Genomic DNA, 24,637 nt, shown 5'->3' with positions numbered 1-24,637 from the left:
TGTAGTTGAAAATCATTTTTAATATTTCCTTTAAAATGTTTTTCTAGTGAGAAACACAGCATGTTGTTATAAATAGAGTAGGTTGTAGTGCGGTGAAAACGTGTTGGTTGCTGTAATAACAGTCCATGTGTTTTACTGAGATCATGTGTCAGACAGATTCGTACTCTTGCTCCCAGGCCGAGTATCTATCCATCAGACATCTGGCTGACGGTTTGGTGTGAGCAATCACCTCCAGGAAATCTGCTGTGGTCACAGTTTCTAGTTCAATAACCGGCATATTGGACTGACCTGTGAAGATGCATGGTGTAATGGAGACTGTGAATTGTGGGCAAAACAGGATTTCGTAATGAAACATCAATTTAATTTCGTTCAGAGCGGGATGTGGCATATTTCTTACCTTCAATGTGATTTTCAAGGGCGTCAAAGATTTTTCGCACAGGTCTCATAGCGGCCTCCTTACACACTAACCTGATATCTGACCCAGAGTAACCTCCTGTCCTCTGAAACATCAGGACGGGAACATATCAGGACAATTGTCTTAATAGTATCTATCTATCTGTCCGTCCGTCTTATCTATTTGTCTGTCTGTCTATCTATCTATCTATCTATCTATCTATCTATCTATCTATCTATCTATCTATCTATGTATCTATCTGTCTTATCTATCTGTCTGTCTTATCTATCTATCTATCTATCTATCTGTCTGTCTGTCTGTCCTGTCTGTCTGTCTGTCTGTCTTATCTATCTGTCTGTCTTATCTATCTATCTATCTATCTATCTATCTGTCTGTCTGTCTGTCCTGTCTGTCTGTCTGTCTGTCTTATCTATTTGTCTGTCTGTCTATTTATCTATCTACACATATGGTTTCTCTCACCTGTGCCAGTGAGTCATAGTCCAGCTCTGTCCGTAGCTCCACCCCACCTGTGTTACTAACTGGAGGCAGCCAATGACTGATCATGGCTTGTCTGGCAGGGGCAGATGGCAGACCCACCAGTATACGCTTCTCCAGTCTTCTCAGCATGGCATGGTCCAACTCCCTGAATACAGATTAGAAAGATTATAAGGAAAACCATAACAAAAGAAAAAAAATAATATTGTTTCCTCACAATAACTCCTTACCAAGGTAAGTTTGAGGCAGCAAGCACAAAGACAAGATCGTTTGATCGTGCCAGTCCATCCATCTGAACTAGTAACTCCGTCTTCATCCTTCTACTGCCCTCATGGTCACCTCTTAAAGAGATGTAAAGAAAACAGAAATTGTGTATTTTAATAGTTATGGACCGTGTCCTAGGAGTGAGATTTCAGGTTGTTTTATAAGCTTCCTGTCAGTGGAAGTTACTGGCTCATGCTCACCCTTGGCCAACCCCTCGCTGGCTCATCACTGATTCCAGCTCATCCAAGAAAATGGTGGATGGAGCATGATATCTTGCCAGCTCAAACAAAACCTGTAGATTATCATAACATGAGGGAATCAGTGTTTCGCTGGGCACAAGCTTTCCCCCACACATCTCATAAAACAATAAAATAACACAAATCTGAGAAAATAATGTCTCTTCGGACCCGAACCAGCTTCTCAGAGTCTCCCCTCCATTTGCTGACAATACTGGATGCAGAGATGTTGAAGAATGTTGTGTTGCACTCCGTGGCCACAGCTTTGGCCAGCATCGTCTTTCCTGTGCCTGATTTTTGAGGGACAGTCATCACATTAAGATAATATTACATGCAAAATTTTTTATATTTTATATTCAGGGACTGAATATTCATATTTTCACAAATGGATTTACACAAACAGAAAACAGAAAGATCAGACCTGGCGGTCCATATAGGAGTAAACCCTTCCATGGTGCCAGAATTCCAGTGAACAGCTGCGGATACTGAAAAAAAAAGTTTGTGGTTAGAACCAGATTCCACTTTATCTTTATCTAATACATGATATGGTCCAAGTATTAACAAAACTGAGCCTCAAAATGTCCTTCAGCATAATGTGATCTAATCATATTCTTCATACAATTTTGACTTTAAGTGCTACAAGCTGCACAAGCAGAATTTCCAGGTAATTCTGTACGACAGCAGGCTCCTTTACCACATGATCGAGTCGGGGAAGACAAATAACGCTTGCATTTCCTGTTTGTCGGGAGCGTATTGTGGATTTGTAGTCATCAGCAGAGAGGCCAGAGATGAGGCCGAGATGTGAGCGGTCAGATTGGATGGTATTCAGGTATAGATTTCATGTCATCTTAAGAAATAACCCTGAGCCCGGCTTTCCTCTAGCCTTTAGTGGAGATGTATTCAGAATCGAAGGCAGGCGGCAGCTTGAGAAATACCAAAGTGTTTAGCGGCCAAGCACCTTAATGGGGTAGACGACAGCTTCTTTGACTAATCGCTTGGCAGCCTCCAGGCCTATAATGTCGTCCCAGCGCACGTTGGGGTTGTGTAAATAGATATCCTTTATGGAGAGACAGGAGAGAAAGATGAAATGGAGTTCTTCAATAATACATGTCCCAGCTTGTGTATGTATCTGCACACACACACACACACGCACACGCACACACACACACACACACACACACACACACACACACACACACACACAATGATATTGGGATGTGTCACACTGTATTATAAAACAGACCGCATGCTGCTCTCTAGTGTTGAATCAGTGTTGGAATGGCACAGTATTTTTCAATATCAAAAATTTATCTGATTGTTGTTTTTTTTGCCTTTAAAAGTAAAATATCGTATATATGTGTGAAACATTCAAATCAAATGAATGAAGCTGAAGCTTATTATAAACTATTAGGGATGTCCCGATCAGGTTTTTTTGTCCTCGAGTCCGAGTCCGAGTCATTTGATTTTGAGTATCTGCCGATACCGAGTCCCGATCCGATACTTCTATAATACATTAATAAAAGAATAAAGAAGAGCGAAAAAAGGATGGTCAATAAATTACATTTTGAAATATATTCAAATATAAAACAGCTATTTTAAATAGGCTAGTAAAAATATTTCCAAATTTTACTGTTTTGCTTTACTTTTGATCAAATAAATGCAGGCTTGGTGAACAGAAGAGACTTCTTTGAAAAAAAACATTAACAAGCTTACTGTTCAAAAACTTCTGACTGGTAGTATAGGCAATTAAAATTTTTCTCTTATTTTCTAGCTTTTAATTGGCTTAGTAATCTATAAATGCTGGAAAATAACAAATAATAATGATTTGTTTATATACTACAAACACTGTTTATCACATAATAAGGCAGAATAGTTTCTATACTGTAATAAATGCTATGTCAATTAGCACTGCATTGTTCATATACTTTATTTATCACCTGCTGGAGATGACTTGAAAAACAATTTAATGTCTTGTTCGTTTATTAATGTCTTCGTGTTTGCATAAGTTTCTGTTTTCCTGTGAAAACCACAGCGATAGCTGGACGCTTTTGTCCATATTAGGAGTTTCCTGATATGACTATCAGCTGTGAGAGCGTGCTCCGGCTTCGAGTATGAATGAGACACACACTGCATGAGAGTTTAGCGCTCTGTGATGTTGATCTCGCTGTATTCTGGGTCCGAATGAAATATCAGGTCATGCACAGACTATCCTGTTTCTTTGAGTTTGAATCTATATTTATTCACACCATCTCTTGAAAACAAAGTGATGTCATGCCGCACGCGTTGCTGTTTCTGTGTGGAGTCAAAACTCTATGCCACTGCATAACTAAAGATGTGTTAAAAAATAATGAGAATATATATCCGAGTCCTGATTGGGAGGTAACATCCGATTCCGATCGAGTCTGAAACCACGCGATCGGGCCCGATTTCCGATCACAAGATCGGATCTGGACATCCCTATAAACTATATAAGATATTTTGCTTTGTGGCATTTTTATGACATTTCCCCTCCCAGTTCTCATATAGTGAAAAAAAACAAAACAAAACAAATCACTTATTCATGGTGCTTCTTGTTGATTTTGAAGTAAAAATAGAACAGATTGTTGCACTCAGTTACACATGTAATGCTTCAAGTGCATGAAACAAAAATCAAATGATAATATATATATATATATATATATATATATATATATATATATAAATATTATATGTAAAATATATAATTATTTTATTTTTGAATTTTATATATTATTTTGAATTTGATTACTGATCCATACAGTCATTTTAAAATATGATTTTACCAATACAATATAATTTAATATATATTATATATATATATATATATATATATATATATATATAAAGCGACTTACATTGCATTCAGGCTAACATTTTTTCCTAACATGTTTTCCCTATATATATATATATATATATATATATATATATATATATATATATATATACACAGTACGGACCAAAAGTTTGGACACACCTTCTCATTCAAAGAGTTTTCTTTATTTTCATGACTATGAAAATTGTAGAGTCACACTGAAGGCATCAGAACTATGAATTAACACATGTGGAATTATATATGGAATTATATACATAACAAAAAAGTGTGAAACAACTGAAAATATGTCATATTCTAGGTTCTTCAAAGTAGCCACATTTTGCTTTGATTACTGCTTTGCACACTCTTGGCATTCTCTTGATGAGCTTCAAGAGGTAGTCACCTGAAATGGTTTTCACTTCACAGGTGTGCCCTGTCAGGTTTAATAAGTGTGATTTCTTGCCTTATAAATGGGATTGGGACCATCAGTTGTGTTGTGCAGAAGTCAGGTGGATACACAGCTGATAGTCCTACTGAATAGACCGTTAGAATTTGTATTATGGCAAGAAAAAAACAGCTAAGTACAGGAAAACGAGTGGCCATCATTACTTTAAGAAATGAAGGTCAGTCAGTCCGAAAAATTGGGAAAACTTTGAAAGTGTCCCCAAGTGCAGTCACAAAAACCATCAAGCGCTACAAAGAAACTGGCTCACATGTGGACCGCCCCAGGAAAGGAAGACCAAGAGTCACCTCTGCTGCGGAGGATAAGTTCATCCGAGTCACCAGCCTCAGAAATCACAGGTTAACAGCAGCTCAGATTAGAGACCAGGTCAATGGCACACTGAGTTCTAGCAGCAGACACATCTCTAGAACAACTGTTAAGAGGAGACTGTGTGAATCAGGCCTTCATGGTAGAATATCTGCTAGGAAACCACTGCTAAAGAAAGGCAACAAGCAGAAGAGACTTGTTTGGGCTAAAGAACACAAGGAATGGACATTAGACCAGTGGAAATCTGCTTTGGTCTGATGAGTCCATATTTGAGCTCTTTGGTTCCAACCACCGTGTCTTTGTGCGACGTAGAAAAGGTGAACGGATGGACTCTACATGCCTGGTTCCCACCGTGAAGCATGGAGGAGGAGGTGTGATGGTGTGGGGGTGCTTTGCTGGTGACACTGTTGGGGATTTAATCAAAATTGAAGGCATACTGAACCAGCATGGCTACCACAGCATCTTGCAGCGGCATGCTATTCCCTCTGGTTTGCATTTAGTTGGACCATTTATTTTTCAACAGGACAATGACCCCAAACACACCTCCAGGATGTGTAAGGGCTATTTGACCAAGAAGGAGAGTGATGGGGTGCTGCGCCAGATGACCTGGCCTCCACAGTCACCGGACCTGAACCCAATCGAGATGGTTTAGGGGTGAGCTGGACCGCAGACTGAAGGCAAAAGGGCCAACAAGTGCTAAGCATCTCTCGGGGAACTCCTTCAAGACTGTTGGAAGACCATTTCAGGTGACTACCTCTTGAAGCTCATCAAGAGAATGCCAAGAGTGTGCAAAGCAGTAATCAAAGCAAAAGGTGGCTACTTTGAAGAACCTACAATATGACATATTTTCAGTTGTTTCTCACTTTTTTTTTTTTTTTTTTTGTTATGTATATAACTCCACATGTGTTAATTCATAATTTTGATGCCTTCAGTGTGAATCTACAATTTTCATAGTCGTGAAAATAAAGAAAACCCTTTGAATGAGAAGGTGTCCAAACTTTTGATCTGTACTGTATTTATATATATATATATTATATACATCATAATATTTCCCTAACATCGCACCAAACTGCCGCACAAGGGAAGTAATTTTATTAACATTGACTTACTCTGCTAATAACCACCGCAAGTTCCTTCATATCACTGTTCATCCCAGTGAAGGCACTTATGGGTTTCAGCAAACGCTCCTGTCAGACAAAAGGATGAGGGATGTTTCAGAATTATTTCCAACAGAGCTTCAGTTGCTTTGAATCTGAAGTAAACATGCAGTTGACCTACTGAGAGATCTGTGCAGGGCAGGACTGAGTCTTTAACTGCACCAGGAATAAGACTCCTGTAATCAACCTGATGAAGAGAGAAAGAAAGTCATATGGGTTTTAAACCGCACGAAGGTGAGTACAGTACATGATGACAAAATATAATTTTTTTGAGGCAAATGTTTGAATAAACAATCCTTAAAAAAAGACCTTTCTCATGTGTGTCCCCTCTTCTGCCCCGGTCCTGATGAGAGGAGACACGTTCAGACCAAACCCTGATGCGTCCGCAGGAGTCAGCCGCTCTCCTTCCTGCACAGAGCAGACTCTGTCTTGTTTACAGAGTATATAATAGTTTCTTCAAACCAAAAAAAATAAAAAAGTTTGTAGACTTACACTGGATTTGCTGGAGTCTCTTCCTGTTAGTTTAGATTCAGTCTTTTTAACAGTGTTTCTGGATGGAGGTCGCTGGATGGAGCTGAGTTTTGGGAGTGTGTGACTGGATGATGACATCCTTTCACAAATTAATACACACATGGTGAATAAAAACATTTGAATGTTCTTGTGGTAAAAGTACTATACATACCTTCTTTTACCACAGCTCTTTACTAGCCGACTCTCTCCTATAAAGAAAAATTACACTAAATAATAACCTTTATTAACAGTTTAACAAGTATTATTACACTATGTATTGCTTAACAGTTTGTTTTATGTACATGCAAACACACACACACACACACACACACATATATATATATATATATATATATAGATATATATATATATATATATATATATATATATATATATATATATATATATATATAAAATACAACAATATTTATTAGGTTTCACAGAAGTAAAAAGTAAAATCTCACCTTGTTCTGTCAGTTTCTTTGTCAGTTTGGGATATTTCTGAAACTTTATTAAATAATAACTCTCATATTCCATAAGAACGGTCTCCAGGTCAACATTATCACACACCTCAAAACGGCATAAAGCAAAACTGCTTTCTTTTTCTAAGGCTTTAGCTGAATCCATATACCTGTGCAGTCAGAGAGATATGACTTAAATGTATTTACACTTGTGTCTTTAATGTTATTTGACGTTCATGGCATTTTAAGAACTCACCCCTCCTCCATTAAATGATGATAAATCAAAACCAGTAAATTTCTCCTGCGCGTCTCTGTTCTGAGTTCCTCCTGAGAAAATACATTCGTAAAACCTTTATTTAAAATAACATCCTCAAACTAAATGTCACGACTTTAATATGGTCCCTTGCAGCAACTGTAATACTAGTAGCATATTTGGCGTGATATGAGTGAATATTAATTGCTACTCAAACTGATACATTTGAGCTGTAACAGATATTAGAATCGATGAATAATATTTGTATCCGTCAGATGGCGCCAAATCTCACACTGAGAGAAGCGCGAAGACAGCATTACAGGTTGCTATGGCGACACAGGACTCAAAGAATGTAAACACGCGGATTAGTAATCACCAGCCATCTTGCTAATTGTAAAAAAAATTACCCCAAAGGCTATATAAAAACGATAAAAAAGGCACTCGACTTCATTCGTACTGCATTTATATCACAATATGTATATTTATACACTCTTTCCTCTACACGCAGTTAATTTACACGAATATTATTTGCTCAACACATTACAGTCTATCGCGTGAAATCATAGAGAACTAAGTTTAACACGACAGCTCCAACAATATATTGACTTCAGCACTCACTCACCGCCTCTCTGGCCTGATTAGCAGTCCTTATGGCTTGATAAGAGAGATCCATGCTAATATGAACACACACACAAACACACAGCAGCGAGCTGAAATGAGCGCGCGCGCGTGCGTGTGATACTGCCGCTGATCACCAGCAGGAAAAAACTACATACAAAACAGGTCAAAACATTTGGAATAATGCTCACAAAGGCTGCATATATGTAATAAAATATTTAGTACAATTTGTAATTGCTATAACAATTGATATAATAACTATTTTCTATTTTAATATATTGTTAAAATGTAATTTATTTCTGTGATGTAAAGCTGTATTTTCAGCATCATTGCCCCAGTCTTCAGTGTCACATGATCTTCAGAAATCATTTGCCACTCAGTTATTATGAATAGTTATTGATGCTGAATTATTAATAATATAATGATTATCAATGTAAAAATAATAATAATAATAAAAAAAAAGTGGTCAGTGGGCAGCCAAAGGGAACTCTGCTGACATAATATTTTTGTGGAAACCATGATTTATAAAATTACATTACTCACCCCAAACTTTTGAATGGTATTGTTTCCATAAAAAATATTTAGTAGCAAAAGAATTCTAACACTGATGATAATAACAAAATGTTTCTTGAGCAGCAAATTTAGTATGATAAACACTGTCATTTGTTTGTAAATGTCGATAAAAAAATAAATAAAAAATGAAATAAAAATAAACAAAGTCTACATTACGGAAAATACGTCTGTTTTTTTTTTTTTTGTCACGTTCCTTATTTAACAGATACATGATAGAAATTTATTTGACAGATACCTAATAAAAAACAAACAAACGAACAAAATAATTTCTAAATAACTTTAAATAAAAGACTTATTCACCAATACTAATTAATAGGTTTATTCTGGAGCGACTGCGGGCTGAACAGGAGACAGATCAGTTCTGAACAATGTATCTCATGAAAAATAAAGCAACAATTAATATTCATTAGTATTTTTAAGGTGCAAAGAGTGTGATCTGGAAATACAGGAAGCTACCTTTTGATTGTTTTATCCATACCTCGTAATAACCGTTTCAGGACAGTATGGAGCTGCTAAAACATCTTGCCACGTTCAAACACAAACACTGTGTTGACCAAAACTGTGTTACACTTTTAGAAAAGACGTCTGATAAACTCTTTGTACAGTACGGAAAATAAAACTTCAATCATTGGAAAAGTAATCACATGAAGTGTTTTCCATAGATCCAGGGTGTGGCAGACGCACAGCTGATGTTGTGGTCAGTTATCAGAATAACTCAGAGACGTGTGTGTGTTTCAGAGGACGCCGGTGTCAGTGAGGAAAGTGCTAGCCTCCAGGATCATACTCTTCACATAAACACGTACAGTATAAAACAGAGTGAGAAAGTCCTGTGTGCTGAAGACGGTGTCGGCCAGAGCGAAGCCCAGCGTGGAGGGGATGAATCCTCGGCCGTACTCCACCATCCAGGTCCCGGCGCTCCACTGCACTGACGTGGCTTCTCCCACCGCGTGCACGATCGTGTCTCCTGCCACGACAAACACAGGCTTCACCCCAACTTCAGACTCACGTGTGTGTGTGTGTGTGTGTGTGCGGATGAGACGTGTGCTGGCTGTACCTGGATAGTACGTCTCGCTTTTAGTGCTGCCTTCTCTCCACTGCCTGAAGGTCCCAGAAATGATGGTGTCTGATATCTCTGCCCAGTAACGACCTGAAGGAGGAACGTGAGAATACAAGACACCCTAATGTGGAAAAACAGCCATATTTGGTGGCATTGCTGCATTTACTGTAGGCGCACACATATGATGTGGGGGAAAAAATGTGCATTATTTATTTATCTATCTTTCCACTTTTTAATGCCATGCCAGCATCAAGGCTACTTTCATGGCGATCTCTAAATAAATTATACAAGGTACACAATTCACAAAAGGATATAAAAGACATTTCAGATGTACACTAGACAAAAATATAAAATACATTCAGGTGATACATTTTTAAATAAATCAGTAAGGCACCTTTTAATAAATATCCATGTGTAGATCTTGTATGACCTAAAACAGGCCCCATTCCCATCCCATCTGCCACGTGTCATTAATATAATTTATCACAATAATTAATAATTCCTAAACTAGTCATAAGTAGCACAGTTAAATACATTGTATGGGTCAAAATTATTGATTTTTCTTTTATGCCAAAAATCATTAGGAATATTAAGTAAAGATCATGTTCCATGAAGATATTTTGGGAATTCCTACCATAAATATATCAAAACCTTTTCAAACACAATTTTATTTTTGATTAGTTATATGCATTGCTAAGGACTTAATTTTTTTGACTATTTTAAAAGTGATGGTTTTTCAATATTTAGATTTTTTTTTTGGCAACCTCAGATTTCAGATTTTCAAAAAGTTGTATCTTAATATTGTCTAAATATTGTCATATACTAACAAAACAAACAAGAACAAAAAAAAAAAAAAAACCCTTATGACTAGTTTTGTGGTCAAGGGTCACAAATAATTAAAATTATAACAGTGTTGCTTTAGTATTATTTATACACCAAGATATGCCAACAAGATTTTGAAATGGCCTTATTTATATTTGTAGTCATTATTTATTATTTCAGTCATTTAGTCATTATTTATATAAAGTATTTATAGTTTATAGTTTTCACTTAAATTTTAGTTATTTGATATTTCTATGTATCTTTATTTGATATATTTACCCTATATTTATTAATTTTCATTACATTTTTTAAGTATATGTTTTCATCTAATATTAATATTTTATAGATCGCTTTTCAAATTACACATACAATTTAAACTGTCAATAAATTACTAAAATGTAAAAAAACGAAAAAAGAAAACCAAAATGAATTAGAAAAATGTAGTTTTATAGTCCTATTAATTCTAGTAATTCTTCAACTTCAACTTCCTTCATTTTAGTTAAGAGCTAAGGCAAAACACCACCACCACCACCAAAAAAAAGAAATTGGGAATAGAGAAAATTTGTCATATTTTGTCTGTTAAGATCATATGACCATTTTTTATTTAAAAATATTTATTTTGTTTTTTTTTCAATTCCCATTATTGTTGATAGTGATTATTATCAATAGTTTTTTTTACAGCATTAGAGTAAAACATTATATACTAATTTATATTCTATATATTACAGCTGTACACAATTGTTTTCAATTATTATTATTCTGCAACAAGTTAATTCGAACTTAGTGCTAAATTTAAAAAAAAAAAATAATGTTGCAGTGTAAAAAGCCATACAATCCTGTAGTAGACTTTATTTTAGATTTTTTTTCTTTCTTTCTTTTAATTCTGAGGACACATATGCCCTGGAGATGTTCTTGACCCACCTGAGTGTCCGCCTGTGTCCACGGCCGTCCCGAACAGCAGCACATACTCTGTGAGAGAGGCGTGCAGCAGACACATGGAGCCCATCCAGCCACCCGCGTTCACAAACACCCACTGCAGGTCCTCATCGGGCAGGATGTGACCCGGGTACCTCTTCCTCAGCTCCAGCACCACCTTAGAGAAGGCTTGCTCGTGGTCCTGGCCTGAGGCACACACACACACAGATCACACATCCGTTTTGACTGGGTTTACACATCTATCAGACAACTGACAAGCTGGGAGGAGTCATTAATGGACAGTTATGTTATTAGATGTGGTATTTGCTCAAAATATTATTTTAAACAACTCTTTTAGACAGACAATATGACTATCTGAATACAACTTTGAAGCTTTGTGTTGCTAGGAAGAACAAGAATTACTGCAACATCATGTCAACAGATATGACTTCAGAATAGAACTCACCTGCATACTGTTTGGCTAACCTGGCAACATCTTCTTTTGTAAAGACATACTGTTTATTTGCCATCCAGTATCTTAGAAACTGAACTGTCAACACCAGAAACCCGAGAACCACCACCGTTTTTAGAATAAACCGTATTACAGACATCTTAATCCGGGTACAAACGACTGTTTGAAAGTAAACCGCTGACTAAGATTGCGAAAGACATTAAACAAGACTTCATTCAGACGCGCGCAGCATGATGGCACACATGACAGGTGACGGGCGATGACGCGAGGGGACGTCACGCCGGTGGCAACCAATCGACTGCCACAAGCGGCGAGTTCTAGTCCAATGAAATCGCTCAGGGCGCTACACGGAAGAAGGCGGTGCATGTTTATCATCAATAAACCACCAAAATACGCAAAATACACAAAGCAGCTTTTATTGATACAGTGAAACATATCGAATAAATGAATGTATTTATGTATTGGTATTATTAATGTTCTCGGGGAGCCTGTAAACAGTTGAACAGTGCTGTTCGGTTTATTCATCGTTAGAAGCCACATACTGCGTTTTATTTGCGCAGCACTGTTCACGTGAGGATCCTTAGGAGGGAGGTCAATTGAAAACTTGAACCTCTAGAAAGAAACAATCAATGGATTCATGTTAAAAACCCCGTGACAGTGATCGGATATATTTCGTAAACTCAGGGGATTATATTAAGCAGTAAGATGGACCGTTTCAGTAAACCCACGTTTGATCCTAAAGGTAAGGAATGTTCTGACATGTTGCCACTAGTGTATATTTATGTTCTAAGCTTTGAACTGTGCGTGATTCACGGACAAAACTTAAATACCATGTAATAACCTATTTTTGTTACTATTCCTTTGATTTGAATCCGATGAAAATGTTCTAGTTGATAGACGAGTCACGTGACGGCTGGCTGTGTAGCGAAGCATATCATGTGATTCATGTGATGTGGTGGGAAGTCCGAGTCATTTGACCGAATCGGTTCGTTTGGACATTTTGTCAATGAAGCTGTTCAAATGGTTCAAACTCATATTACTAGTTAGGCATCCCTCTGGGCTTCTTCGTAAATGGGTCACACTTAGCTTCCTCCCGCCCGAAAACGGGCGAAGCCTTAAAATTGTACTTAACTTTTTCCCAGGATAACCAATCAAATATATTTTTGTTCTATAATGTTTTCTGATTATTATTTAGAATTTTTAGAATTTTTTATGATACTTTGAATTAATTATATAATTTTTTTTATGAGCTATTTTTTCCATTAGAATTAATATATCATTTTTTATTTTATATTTATTAAAAAAAAAATTCAATAAATGCAGCATTTCACATCAAAATAGAGTGCCAGCCTAAAAAAAAAATGTTCCAGGAGAAGAACTTCATCTAGTGGCTTTAAAAAATAGCCACTTTTGTGTAATGTCCTGTACCAGCCTGTAGGCTGCCTATAGCTTCCTATATATCCTATATAGAAAGGCTTTTTGATTCCTTTTGTTGTTTTAGACATGATTTCTCTATCTTATTCGTTTTTTTTTAATTTAGATATACATTTAGATATTCTAAAAGATGATTACTTTATTTTCTTAACAAAAATGTTTAGATAAGTATCAGGTTTTGCATTATGATTACAATCAAACTATAGCATTTGGTTAGAAAGGGAACACAATGTGTGTGTGTGTGTGTGTTTGTGTGTGTGTGAGTGAATGTGTGTGTGTGAGTGAATGTGTGTGTGTGAGTGAATGTGTGTGTGTGTGTGTGTGTTGCATTTGAGCAAGAGTCTCTTTTTGTATTTTTATTTATTTATTTTTGCATATTCTCAAAATTTGCTGTTGCTGTCTTACCAGTCTCTCTCTTTCTCTCTCTCTCTCTCTCTCTCTCTCTCTCTCTCTCTCTCTCTCTCTCTCTCTCTCTCTGTGTGTGTGTGCATTTGAGCAAGTTTTTTTTTGTCATTTATTGATTTTATGTGGAATATTCTACAAATTTGCTGTTGCAGTCGCCAGTTTATCTGTGTATGTGTATGTGTGTTTGTGTGCGTGGGTGTGTGTGTGTGTGGGGGGGGGGGGGTCTTATTTGCACTCTTGATGTTCTAGAGTGTCACCCCTTCATTGCTGTACACTTTTTTTCAGCACAGTTGCTGATCTGTAGCTTGTACCACCAAAAGTTTCTCTGAGTTTTCCTATTTTTTCGTATTTCCCATTCATTTCCTATGTCGCCCGTTTTCGGGCGGGAGGAAGCTAAGTGTGACTTTTTTTTTTACGACCCTTTAACATATCAGAATCATCTCCTTGATTTTTTTGTGTGTTCATATAGGTAATACAACAAAAGTCACCAAGTTTCATCCCCATCCGATGAAGCAAAAAAATTAAACATTTCAAAACGTTCAAGTTTTCGCCCGTTTTCGGGCGAAGAAGCCCAGAGGGTTAAGAGTCATTCATTACATTTTTACATACATTTTACATAAATTTTTTGTATTTTTAATATATGCTATTGTTTATCACAATGCTTTAAAATAAGTATAGGTTGCTTGGGGTTTTATGATAGTTATGTTTGTTTTAAACTGTCAAATTGTCCTGCAAAATTAATTAATTTAAAAGCTCTTTTAAAAAGATTATAAAAAGATTATTTGTAGTTTGTGATTTAGAAATGAACACACTGAGTGGCAAAGTTCTGCCTGTTACCTTTCAAATCAAATCTCACATGATTCTTGAATTTGTTTCAGAGCATCAGCATTTAAGGTACAATCCCCTGCGGGACTCCTGGGTTCTGGTCTCGGCTCACCGGATGAAGCGTCCATGGAAAGGACAGGTGGAGAAACCCCCAGAGGACAACATCCCTCGACACGACCCACACAACCCCCTCTGTCCCGGCAGCGTGAGGGCTAATGGACAGGTGAGCAAGACAGCCCCTCCCCCCGTGTCATTACAAGAAGTGAGACACAAAACTGAAAAAAAATTAAATAAATAACATTAAACTGAAAGGTATGCAAGCTCTAGTGATGTTATGACATCAACTCCCAGACAGATACATTAAATCTATGACATTATTATTACAGCATTTTCACACACGTGCCTAAAACTTTTAACAGTACTGTAGCTTTGCAGGTAGTTTCTTGAAGCATCTTGGAGACGTTGCCACAGATCTTCTGGATTGAGTCTGTCTCAGTTTGTTCTGTTTCTTCAAGAGATCTCAGTCTGTCCTTTCTGCTCATGCAAAAATAATATGCAAATCAGCATATTAGAATGATTTGTGAAGGATCATGTGACACTGAAGACTGGAGTAATGATGATGCTGAAAATTCAGCTTTGATCACAGGAATAAATTACTTTTTAACAATATATAGAAAACAGTCATTTTACATTTGTAATACTATCTCACTTATTATTATTTTTATTTTTTTTGATCAAATAAATGAAGCATTGTCAAAGCCTTGCAATTTCATTGAGACTTATCGGATTTGAAATAAAACGGTCTATTTACAGGATTTTAAACATTCATGAGCTTCTAGTTATAGGCTGTTGACACCTCTGGCTCAGCCTGCAGCATCATGGGAGCTTTTTATACGAAGACAGATGAAAGTGTCTTCTCTGTGGAAAGTGATGTGTCTGCATTCTCTGACTAAGCAGAAAAATGCAGTGATATCGTTTCCTTGAACGTACATTTCTCTCCATCTGCCCGTGTGAGTTATACAGCGATGGATATTCACTGGCATAGTTTATTGAAGCCTGACAAATGTTCTTGGCCGACTCTCTCATTCCTGGGCATTATTATTTAATGATTAATTAAATACAGAAAGTTGCCAGGCTACTTCACATTCAGACAAGTTCTTGAACTCACTTTTTCACGTTGTTCAGATATCCGTTTGGCTGGAAGCATCTTGTCTAATCAGATATCATGTCAAACTGAGGAACAGCAAACTGAAAAGAGAGAGCGCTCAAGGATGTTTTATCCATATTTGATGTTTTCCTCTGTTTTATTGCAGGTGAATCCTGAGTATGACAGCACGTTCATGTTTGACAATGATTTCCCTGCTCTCCAGCCTGACGCTCCAGATCCCGGTATGATCTACCGTCCCATTCAGTCCTCACTTCAGTTCAGAGTCATATCTAATGCTATCTTCCTGCAGGGTTTATTTGTAAAACTATTAATGTGCAATTATGATCTGTATGCTAGTGAAGCATTTCATTTCAATGTTTTAACAGTTTGCTGATCATTTGCATTATTACTGGTTCTAGGATCAGATCATCATCCACTTTTCCAAAGCAAAGCAGCCAGAGGTGTTTGGTGAGAACAGTTTATTTCTTCTTCTTTTAAGAATGAAAATGACTAACTAGTACTGCTGGCGTTACTGTTAACAAAAAACCCTTAAGCCTAAATATTCAGATTAGGCATGAATCTCATTGTGCACTGTTTGTAAGAGTTGAAAGATTGTATAAATTGTGTGACTTGTTACAGAGAGGTGTGCGGTTACTTTTCTAAATGAGCAGATATATGATAATGTAAACAACTATGATAATGGAAGCCGCTAGGCAGGTAGGTCATTCCACAAAAAAATAAAAAAATAAATAAAAAAACATTGCGACAAAGAGTGTAAACAAATGTTAAATAAATAAATATTTAATAAGCAAATGATTATTATGTAGTACAAATAAATAAATAAATACATTTATAACATAAATGCAAATAATGAATAAATAAACAAATACAGTTGATATAAATAAATAACTTTAAATAAATAAATTTATTTATGAAGTTAAAGATAACTAAGTAAATAAATAAATAATGAATAAATAAACTGATAAATGCATTTTATATAAACAAACAAATAAATTAACTAAAAAGTAAAAAAAAGAAGTTATTATTAGGACTTATTTAATTTTCCTTTTCAGACGTCTTTTTGAAAAATCATCTGATCAATTGCAATTGTTCGTTCACAACCATAATTTTCTGTTTCTGTAGATTTATAAATGTAACATTTTAGTCAAAATCGTGGGGGAAAAATCATCAAATTAATAGAAAGTAAATATTTTCCAGATACCCTTTTACAGCTATAATAATAGATCTTTATAAGATTAAATTATATAGATGCATCTATTTTTTGGGGGGTTCCCTCGGAAGGGGATCGTCACATTTGGGGGATCTTTGGCATCAAACAAAAAAACAACAACAACAAAAATAGGGGGATTAAAAGATGCTTATCCAAAGAAACTTACAGTAGGTTCTTTCCTCTTGGTTCTTACCCACCCAGATCTTTAACCAGGTCCATGCCACCCTCCCTATTTAATATTATTCTTCCTTTTCCTTATAACAGTATATATATATATATATATATATATATATATATATATATATATATATATATATATATATATATATATATACAGGTCCTTCTCAAAAAAATAGCATATTGTGATAAAGTTCATTATTTTCCATAATGTAATGATAAAAATTAAACTTTCATATATTTTAGATTCATTGCACACCAACTGAAATATTTCAGGTCTTTTATTGTTTTAATACTGATGATTTTGCCATACAGCTCATGAAAACCCAACATTCCTATCTCAAAAAATTAGCATATCATGAAAAGGTTCTCTAAACAAGCTATTAACCTAATCATCTGAATCAACTAATTAACTCTAAACTCCTGCAAAAGATTTTTAAAAACTCCCAGCCTGGTTCATTACTCAAAACCGCAATCATGGGTAAGACTGCTGACCAGAAGGCTATCATTGACACCCTCAAGCAAGAGGGTAAGACACAGAAAGAAATTCCTGAACGAACAGGCTGTTCCCAGAGTGCTGTATCAAGGCACCTCAGTGGGAAGTCTGTGGGAAGGAAAAAGTGTGGCAAAAAACGCTAGACAACGAGAAGAGGTGACCGGACCCTGAGGAAGATTGTGGAGAAGGACCGATTCCAGACCTTGGGGGACCTGCGGAAGCAGTGGAGTGAGTCTGGAGTAGAAACATCCGGAGCCAACGTGCACAGGCGTGTGCAGGAAATGGGCTACAGGTGCCGCATTCCCCAGGTCAAGCCACTTTTGAACCAGAAACAGCGGCAGAAGCGCCTGACCTGGGCTACAGAGAAGCAGCACTGGACTTTTGGACAAATTTTGCATGTCATTCGGAAATCAAGGTGCCAGAGTCTGGAGGAAGACTGGGGAGAAGGAAATGCCAAAATGCCTGAAGTCCAGTGTCAACATCACAGTCAGTGATGGTCTGGGGTGCCATGTCAGCTGCTGGTGTTGGTCCACTGTGTTTTATCAAGGGCAGGGTCAATGCAGCTAGTTATCAGGAGATTTTGGAGCACTTCATGCTTCCATCTGCTGACAAGCTTTATGGAGATGAAGATTTCGTTTTTCAGCACGACCTGGCACCTGCTCACAGTGCCAAAACCACTGGTAAATGGTTTACTGACCATGGTAATACTGTGCTCAATTGGCCTGCCAACTCTCCTGACCTGAACCCCATAGAGAATCTGTGGGATATTGTGAAGAGAAAGTTGAGAGACGCAAGACCCAACACTCTGGATGAGCTTAAGGCCACTATCGAAGCATCCTGGGCCTCCATAACACCTCAGCAGTGCCACAGGCTGATTGCCTCCATGCCACGCCGCATTGAAGCAGTCATTTCTGCAGAAGGATTCCCGACCAAGTATTGAGTGCATAACTGAACATAATTATTTGAAGGTTGACTTTTTTTGTATTAAAAACACTTTTCTTTTATTGGTCGGATGAAATATGCTAATTCTTTGAGACAGGCATTTTGGGTTTTCATGAGCTGTATGCCAAAATCATCAGTATTAAAACCTGAAATATATCAGTTGGTGTGCAATGAATCTAAAATATATGAAAGTTAAATTTTTATCATTACATTATGGAAAATAATGAACTTTATCACAATATGCTAATTTTTTTAGAAGGACCTGTATATATATATATATATATATATATATATATATATATATATATATATATTATATATATATATATATATATATATATATATATAATATTATTATTATTTATTTTATTTTTTTTAGATTTTTTTATTTATTTTATTTTTTTTTCATTTACGTCTATATTTAGTCATTTTGCAGACGCATTTATCCAATGCAACTTATAATTGGGCGATACATAAAGTGATTCTTCTTAAAGAGGCAAACAGACACAGGAAGTGCTCGTAATACTCGTAAAAGTTTTAGACATTGTTCAAATAAGTACAAGCTAGAAAACAAAGCAATAAATAAAGAAGAGTTTTTTTTTGTTTGTTTGTTTTTTTACGATGAAGCCAAGTAATTTAGAAAGAGATGAGTTTTCAGCTGTTGTTTGAAAATTTTCAGTGATTCAGTCTTATAGGGATGGAAACATCATTCCACCAGCCAGGAATGTTGAACGAGAATGTTCTGGAAAGTGATTTTGAGCCTCTCTGTGATGGTACCACGATGCGTCGCTCACCAGTCGATCTCAGACTCCTGGAGGGGATGTAGATTTGTAGTAGTGAGTGGAAGTAGGCAGGTGCTGAGCCGAATCTGAATCATTTTAAGAGGTTTGATTGTAGAGCATTGCAGGAGTCCATCCTAGAAATGACAAGGGCCTGGATAAGAATTTGTGCAGCATGCTCCGTTAGAAACGGCCTGATTATACTGATGTTGTGCAGTGCAAACCTGCACGATTGAGCAGTTTTTGTAATGTGGTCTTTGAAAGTCAGCTGATCAAAGGTTACAACAAGATTTCTGACCGAAGTTGATGGGGTAATTGTAGAAGAGCCTAGCTGGATGGAGAAATCATGCTGTAGAGTTGGGATGCCAGGGAAGATAAGAAGCTCAGTCTTTGCCAGGTTGAGCTGTAAGTGATATTCTTTCATCCATGCCGAGATGTTCGCTAGGCAGCCTGAGATCCGTGCAGCTACTGTTGGATCATCTGGTTGAAATGAGAGATGTGTGTCATCAGCATAGCAATGGTAGGAGAAGCCATGTGCCTGTATGATGGGACCCAGTGATGTTGTGTATATGGAGAAGAGGAGGGGTCCTAGAAGTGATCCCTGAGGAACCCCAGTGACAAGTTGATGTGCTTTGGATACCTCCCCTCCCCAGGCCACCCTGAAAGTATGATTCAAACCAGCGAAGTGGAATTGCTGTGAAGCCCAGTGATGAGAGGCTAGACAGAAGGATCTGATGATCGACAGTGTCAAAAGCAGTAGATAGATTCAGCAGAATAAGAACTGATGATTTGAAATCATATTTTGCAATCTGCAGGTCTTCCGTGACTGACAGTAGTGCAGTCTCCATTTAAGGCCGCTCCTGAAACCTGACTGGTTAGCGTCCAGTTTGATGTTCTGTGAAAGAAACAATGATATCTGGTTGAAAATAACTCTTTCAAGGGTTTTCGCTATGAATGGAAGGAGAGAGACAGGCCTGTAGCTATCTGTAAGAGAAGTGTTTAATGTAGGTTTTTAGAGCAGTGGGGTTACCTGAGCCTGCTTGAATGCAGTGGGGAAGGTGCCTGTGAGGAGAGATGTGTTTGATGATCTGTGTGAGTGCTGTTATGAGTGTAGGGGAGATTGCTTGGAGGAGGTGTGAAGGGATTGGGTCTAGAGGGCATGTTGTAGGATGGCAGGAGAGGAGAAGTTTTGATACTTTTGCCTCAGTGAGGGGACAGAAGGAGAAGATGGGAGTTTTAGCAGTGGGTGTGGTTGGTTTGAAGTCGTGTGTGTGTGGGGCTGAGAACTGACTACTTACCGTTCTGGTACATTAACACAGATTGCCATAGATTAGAGCACTGAGGGATATTTTGTTTGTTGTTATTGTGGCTCATGGTCCCTCTGTAGCACTGCTAATAAAGTATTTCCCCGAGTTTAATTGCACTGTGCTTTTGATTCTGCTGGCATCACCTCAGGAAAACGTTAGCTGAGGGGAAAGAACTAAATGTTGTAGCAATGAGTTTGAGTAAAATCAAGGCTTTATCAGCATCTTGCTTGCTAGTGTATTATGTATTATTATTTATGAAATCACCATTTTTCATATTCGAACTTTGGTTTTGTCTTTTGGTATATCTTTAACAGTGTGCCTTGAGTTATTAAAAAATCTGGGCTGGTTACTAAAAAGTTTGAATGCTTAAAATTGACTTCATGGTAAGTGCACTTGCAGTCTTATGGATGAAGTGTCTGCTAAATAACAACTTACACAATGTAATGGCTGTTAGGCATCACTTACAGTCATACAAAAATTGTAAAAAAAAAAACCCACTGTCTTTTATCTATTTTTGTTTGAATTAATTATGTTTTATTTGTTTGTGACTGGCTGAGCCTAATTTAGAATTTCTTACATTTTCATAATTTCTATTTGAAATATCCTTTTTTTGGTCATTGTTAGCTTTTGTATTACATTTTATTGCATCACCATTTTGATTGAATTTTATGATTTTTTTTTTATTTAGATTTTTGTATTTAAGCATTTAAATGTTGTATTTAGAAAAACTATTGCTTTCTGTTAATATTATACAAGTATCAATATTAATATGTATATTTATACATATTTAAATGTAGACATCATACATAATATATGATTTTGAGTTTTATAATGTTTTTAAATTTCCCAACTTCTTAGCTGAAAAATAATTTGATTATACCAGCAGGTTAAAGACTAATCAGTACAATAATTTGTCAAAATTTCATTCCCCTTTCTCTTTCTGGTCGTGTCATATTGTTAACACTAGGTGGTGCAGTCCTCAAAGAAGTGACAGAGGTAGACAAGTCTTTGTATGAAGTCATTCAGGCCCATTATACAGTATGTGAGCAGTGATCATCACATAAACATGTTTTAAGGGAGAGACACCATTAGATTGTCTCTTACCCTGATTTATCTGATTTTTAGTTTTTTCTCCTCCACACTGGACCATTTTATGCACTATTTTTGAAGGCAGAAGAGAACTTTACAGACACCCAGGAGGTACAGACGGCTGCTCTGAAACAGCACCTGTGTGTGAAACCATCTAATTAGCAGCGTAGCAGAGCAGGCCGCAAACACACATACCCTGCCAACTGACGCTCAACTCTAATGCACTGGGATCTGACATTGTTTTCAAAGTAGTAAGAATAGCGCTCGAGGCGCAAACAAGTCAAGGACGCCTAATAGAGAGAACTGGCTGCCCCACATAAAGCCCGAAAGAGGAGAGTTTGGGAAGTTTGCACAGCTGTTGGGTTTCATTCAGGGCTGAGAGTAGACATAATTACACTATGTATTTATTCATAACTCTTTCGGGATGATTTTCGAAGGTGAAGTGTAACATCTACTGTATGTTTTATGATGAATGCTGCTTAGATCATAACTGTTGGAGAAATGTGAGCTAGATGGATGGATGGTCAGATAGATGGACTGACTGGTATAGATAAAGAGGTACAGATAGATAGATAGATAGATAGATAGATAGATAGATAGATAGATAGATAGATAGATAGATAGATAGACAGATAGATAGAGATCTATCCAAAATGTTGTTAAGAGGAAGTTTTAAGCAAATTGTGTGTGTTTGTTTTCAGTAAGGTCATGTGTTTCCACCCCTGGTCTGACATCACCCTCCCCCTCATGCAGCCCGCAGAGATCCGCAAAGTGATTGACAAGTGGACAGATCTGATCATAGAGCTGGGTGCTGAGTACACGTGGGTGCAGGTTCGTACGTCCTCTCACTTCTTCTTTTTTTTTTTTTTTTGGTGCACCTGTTACCTTGCATTCACAAGCAAAGCATTTTAATTTACTTTGCACTAAAACTCAGCCTTAAGACACATGACTCATCTTAAAATAACAGACATTTATCTCACTGTGACTCTCTGGGGGGTGTAGCAACTTAATGAAACATTTTCACTATTTGTTGCCTAAAGGAACTTTATCTCTAGAAGCCATGGAGTCACGGGGATGTGACTGCATAAGAGTGTGTGTTTAAAGGAGACAGAGGCAGGGACAGCGCTCGATTGGGTTCTGTCCCAGTCCTCCTCATCAGCACTAATTGGATCAATTGGGAGATGTTCTTCAGTCAGGGTGTCTCAGCGCTGATCAATGGCAGGCAGTGTGGAGCACTCCTCTGGCCTCTCTGGACACTTTAATGCTCCTGCGGGGGAATAATGGGGCACTTCAAAGGGTTCAGGGATATGAATACAGTGGATTAAGATGTTTGTGCCAAAAGATAGTTAACTTATGAGCATGAGAGAGTTCCTCAGCCTCAGTGGCTTTTTGACAGACTATAGATTCAGTTTAACGAAGGTACAGAATCCTACACACTTTATCATTTTATGTTTTTCTCTGAAGTCCACTTATAACATTAGTTATACTTCATATGCCAAAAACAGTTATAATTTAGTTTTATAAGACTATTTTCCACCCTTTTTTCTACTATTCCTTAACATTAATAGATTATTGGCCTCTGTAAGGACTGGCTAACCTTCATATAACTGTATGGAATTTGTCCAGTCATTACTGGTACAGTCTGTGCGTTTATTTTGTCATTTTGTTTAGTCTCTTACTAGTTGCTTTTCAGTAGTAAACTTGCACATCTTATTGCACTGATTGTCCCACATTCACAAGAATGTATGTGAAAGAAACACAAAATCAAATGTTTTTGGATAACTGGGCCCATTTGCATAAAATGTAGCTTCTATGTAAAGATTGTGTCTTGAACACAAAACTAGTCTGAACAACTAGCAGTTAGCTAAGGCCGGGGTATTTTAATTCTGTGCTTGAGTCCTGTAATGAATTAAACCTTCATATTCATCCGGAAGAAGGAGGTGGGAACCGGCGGACAATCAAATAACATTTTAATCCAAAATAAACACAAAACAGCGCACCAGCCCCTCACGGACGACTGGTGCGCACAAAATAAAACCAAAACCTAAAATAATGCCCAGGCCTGGTCCTCTCTCGTCCTTCACTGTCGTCGCTCCAGTTTTATATCCTTCCATCTCCTCTGTGGGACTCAAGACCGGCGGTGGGTCGCAGGTGTAGCGGATTTCCCAATCACTCCACCGGCCTCACTCGTGTCCCCACATCCCTCGGCCCCGCCCCACTCGTCACATACCCCCATCGCCCCTCGCAGGCCGGGGGGTACCCTCGAGACTGCGCTCTACTCCCCCCCCCCCCCCCCCTCCGGAGGGACCGCTCACGTTGACCTGCGGGAACCTGGGGGTAGGACAGACGAGGTGAGAGAAAAGGAGATGGAAGGAGGAGCGACAGAGACGAGAGAGGGGAGAGAGGAAAAAAAAAAAAATTCCGGTTCCCAGACGCACTGCTGCTCGGCCCTCCACCGGCTGGGTGATCTCCTCCGCGGTGCCTGGCGGTGGCACTGGACGGCCCTCGGCGGACGGCACGACACTCCTCCGCCGCCCGGTGGACGGCGACGGCTCCTCCGGTTTTGGGCAGCCGGCAGGAGTCCCCCGTTCCCTGCTCCTCCGGATTCCTTCACGGAGGCAGCAGGCTCCGGCCCCCTGGCGAACGGCGCCGACACCTACGCTCCCTCACGGACGACAGCCGCCCCTCCACATCATGGGGGGTCGGCAGCGAGCTCGCCCGTCCCCGGCAACTCGCTCCAGTCCACCGCCTCGAGCGTCCATGGCGGCATCCTCCTCGCCTGCTCTGTGGCACCGCGGATTCACCACAGCGGCGAGGGATCTTCAGCAGCACGTCCTTCCTTCTCCCGGGCTTCGGCACCACTGTAATGAATTAAAACCTCGGCCCCGCCCCACTCGCCACAAGTCTATTTGATGGCCACGCATGTACAATAAGATTAGGGGTAATGAGTCTTGTTTTTTGGATTTCAATTAGTCCAAT

At 38.0% G+C, this 24,637-nt stretch overlaps 3 protein-coding genes across 4 annotated transcripts in view; 1 reads left to right on the top strand and 2 right to left on the bottom strand.

Moving 5' to 3' along the window:
- katnal2 (katanin p60 subunit A-like 2) lies at positions 1-8,110 on the bottom strand. Of its 2 annotated transcripts, none has more exons than XM_059539198.1 (16): positions 7,992-8,110; positions 7,373-7,443; positions 7,120-7,286; positions 6,828-6,864; positions 6,638-6,755; positions 6,455-6,553; positions 6,267-6,332; positions 6,098-6,175; positions 2,348-2,518; positions 1,811-1,874; positions 1,561-1,679; positions 1,354-1,445; positions 1,120-1,230; positions 875-1,037; positions 398-500; positions 1-288 (listed from the first exon to the last, which is right to left on the bottom strand). In XM_059539198.1, exons 1-16 carry the CDS (start codon positions 8,040-8,042, stop codon positions 149-151), a joined length of 1,650 nt encoding a protein of 549 aa, XP_059395181.1. In that variant the 5' UTR covers positions 8,043-8,110; the 3' UTR covers positions 1-148. The 2 variants fall into 2 exon arrangements, with proteins under 2 accessions (XP_059395181.1, XP_059395183.1); XM_059539200.1 differs by having other exon boundaries at positions 2,348-2,446.
- An 846-nt stretch (positions 8,111-8,956) lies between these two features.
- sigmar1 (sigma non-opioid intracellular receptor 1) lies at positions 8,957-12,082 on the bottom strand. The gene is made up of 4 exons (XM_059538674.1): positions 11,821-12,082; positions 11,361-11,561; positions 9,615-9,707; positions 8,957-9,524 (listed from the first exon to the last, which is right to left on the bottom strand). Exons 1-4 carry the CDS (start codon positions 11,963-11,965, stop codon positions 9,295-9,297), a joined length of 669 nt encoding a protein of 222 aa, XP_059394657.1. The 5' UTR covers positions 11,966-12,082; the 3' UTR covers positions 8,957-9,294.
- A 105-nt stretch (positions 12,083-12,187) lies between these two features.
- Positions 12,188-24,637, top strand: part of galt (galactose-1-phosphate uridylyltransferase) — a 151,365-nt gene continuing 138,915 nt past the window's right edge. The window contains exons 1-5 of the mRNA XM_059538673.1: positions 12,188-12,568; positions 14,544-14,713; positions 15,804-15,879; positions 16,057-16,105; positions 22,360-22,489. Of these exons, the coding sequence (XP_059394656.1) occupies positions 12,532-12,568; positions 14,544-14,713; positions 15,804-15,879; positions 16,057-16,105; positions 22,360-22,489 (462 nt within the window). The 5' untranslated portion in view covers positions 12,188-12,531. The remainder of the gene's footprint in view (positions 12,569-14,543; positions 14,714-15,803; positions 15,880-16,056; positions 16,106-22,359; positions 22,490-24,637) is intronic.

This window comes from Carassius carassius, chromosome 45 (genome assembly GCF_963082965.1).
Source record: "Carassius carassius chromosome 45, fCarCar2.1, whole genome shotgun sequence".
NCBI lineage: Eukaryota > Metazoa > Chordata > Actinopteri > Cypriniformes > Cyprinidae > Carassius > Carassius carassius.
The sequence above is the reverse complement of the archived record's forward strand: the minus strand, read 5'-3'. Positions and strand labels throughout refer to the sequence as shown.

Excerpts from the sequence above, each read along its gene's own strand:
- katnal2 (XM_059539198.1), bottom strand. The coding sequence starts at position 8,042 with ATGGATCTCTCTTATCAAGCCATAAGGACTGCTAATCAGGCCAGAGAG. Across the intron at positions 6,756-6,827 it reads AAGAGCTGTGGTAAAAGAAG|GATGTCATCATCCAGTCACA; the intron begins GTATGTATAGTA and ends AATTTGTGAAAG. Across the intron at positions 6,554-6,637 it reads GAGACTCCAGCAAATCCAGT|GAAGGAGAGCGGCTGACTCC; the intron begins GTAAGTCTACAA and ends TGCTCTGTGCAG.
- sigmar1 (XM_059538674.1), bottom strand. The coding sequence starts at position 11,965 with ATGTCTGTAATACGGTTTATTCTAAAAACGGTGGTGGTTCTCGGGTTT. Across the intron at positions 11,562-11,820 it reads GTTAGCCAAACAGTATGCAG|GCCAGGACCACGAGCAAGCC; the intron begins GTGAGTTCTATT and ends TGTGTGCCTCAG. Across the intron at positions 9,708-11,360 it reads GGACACAGGCGGACACTCAG|GTCGTTACTGGGCAGAGATA; the intron begins GTGGGTCAAGAA and ends TTCCTCCTTCAG.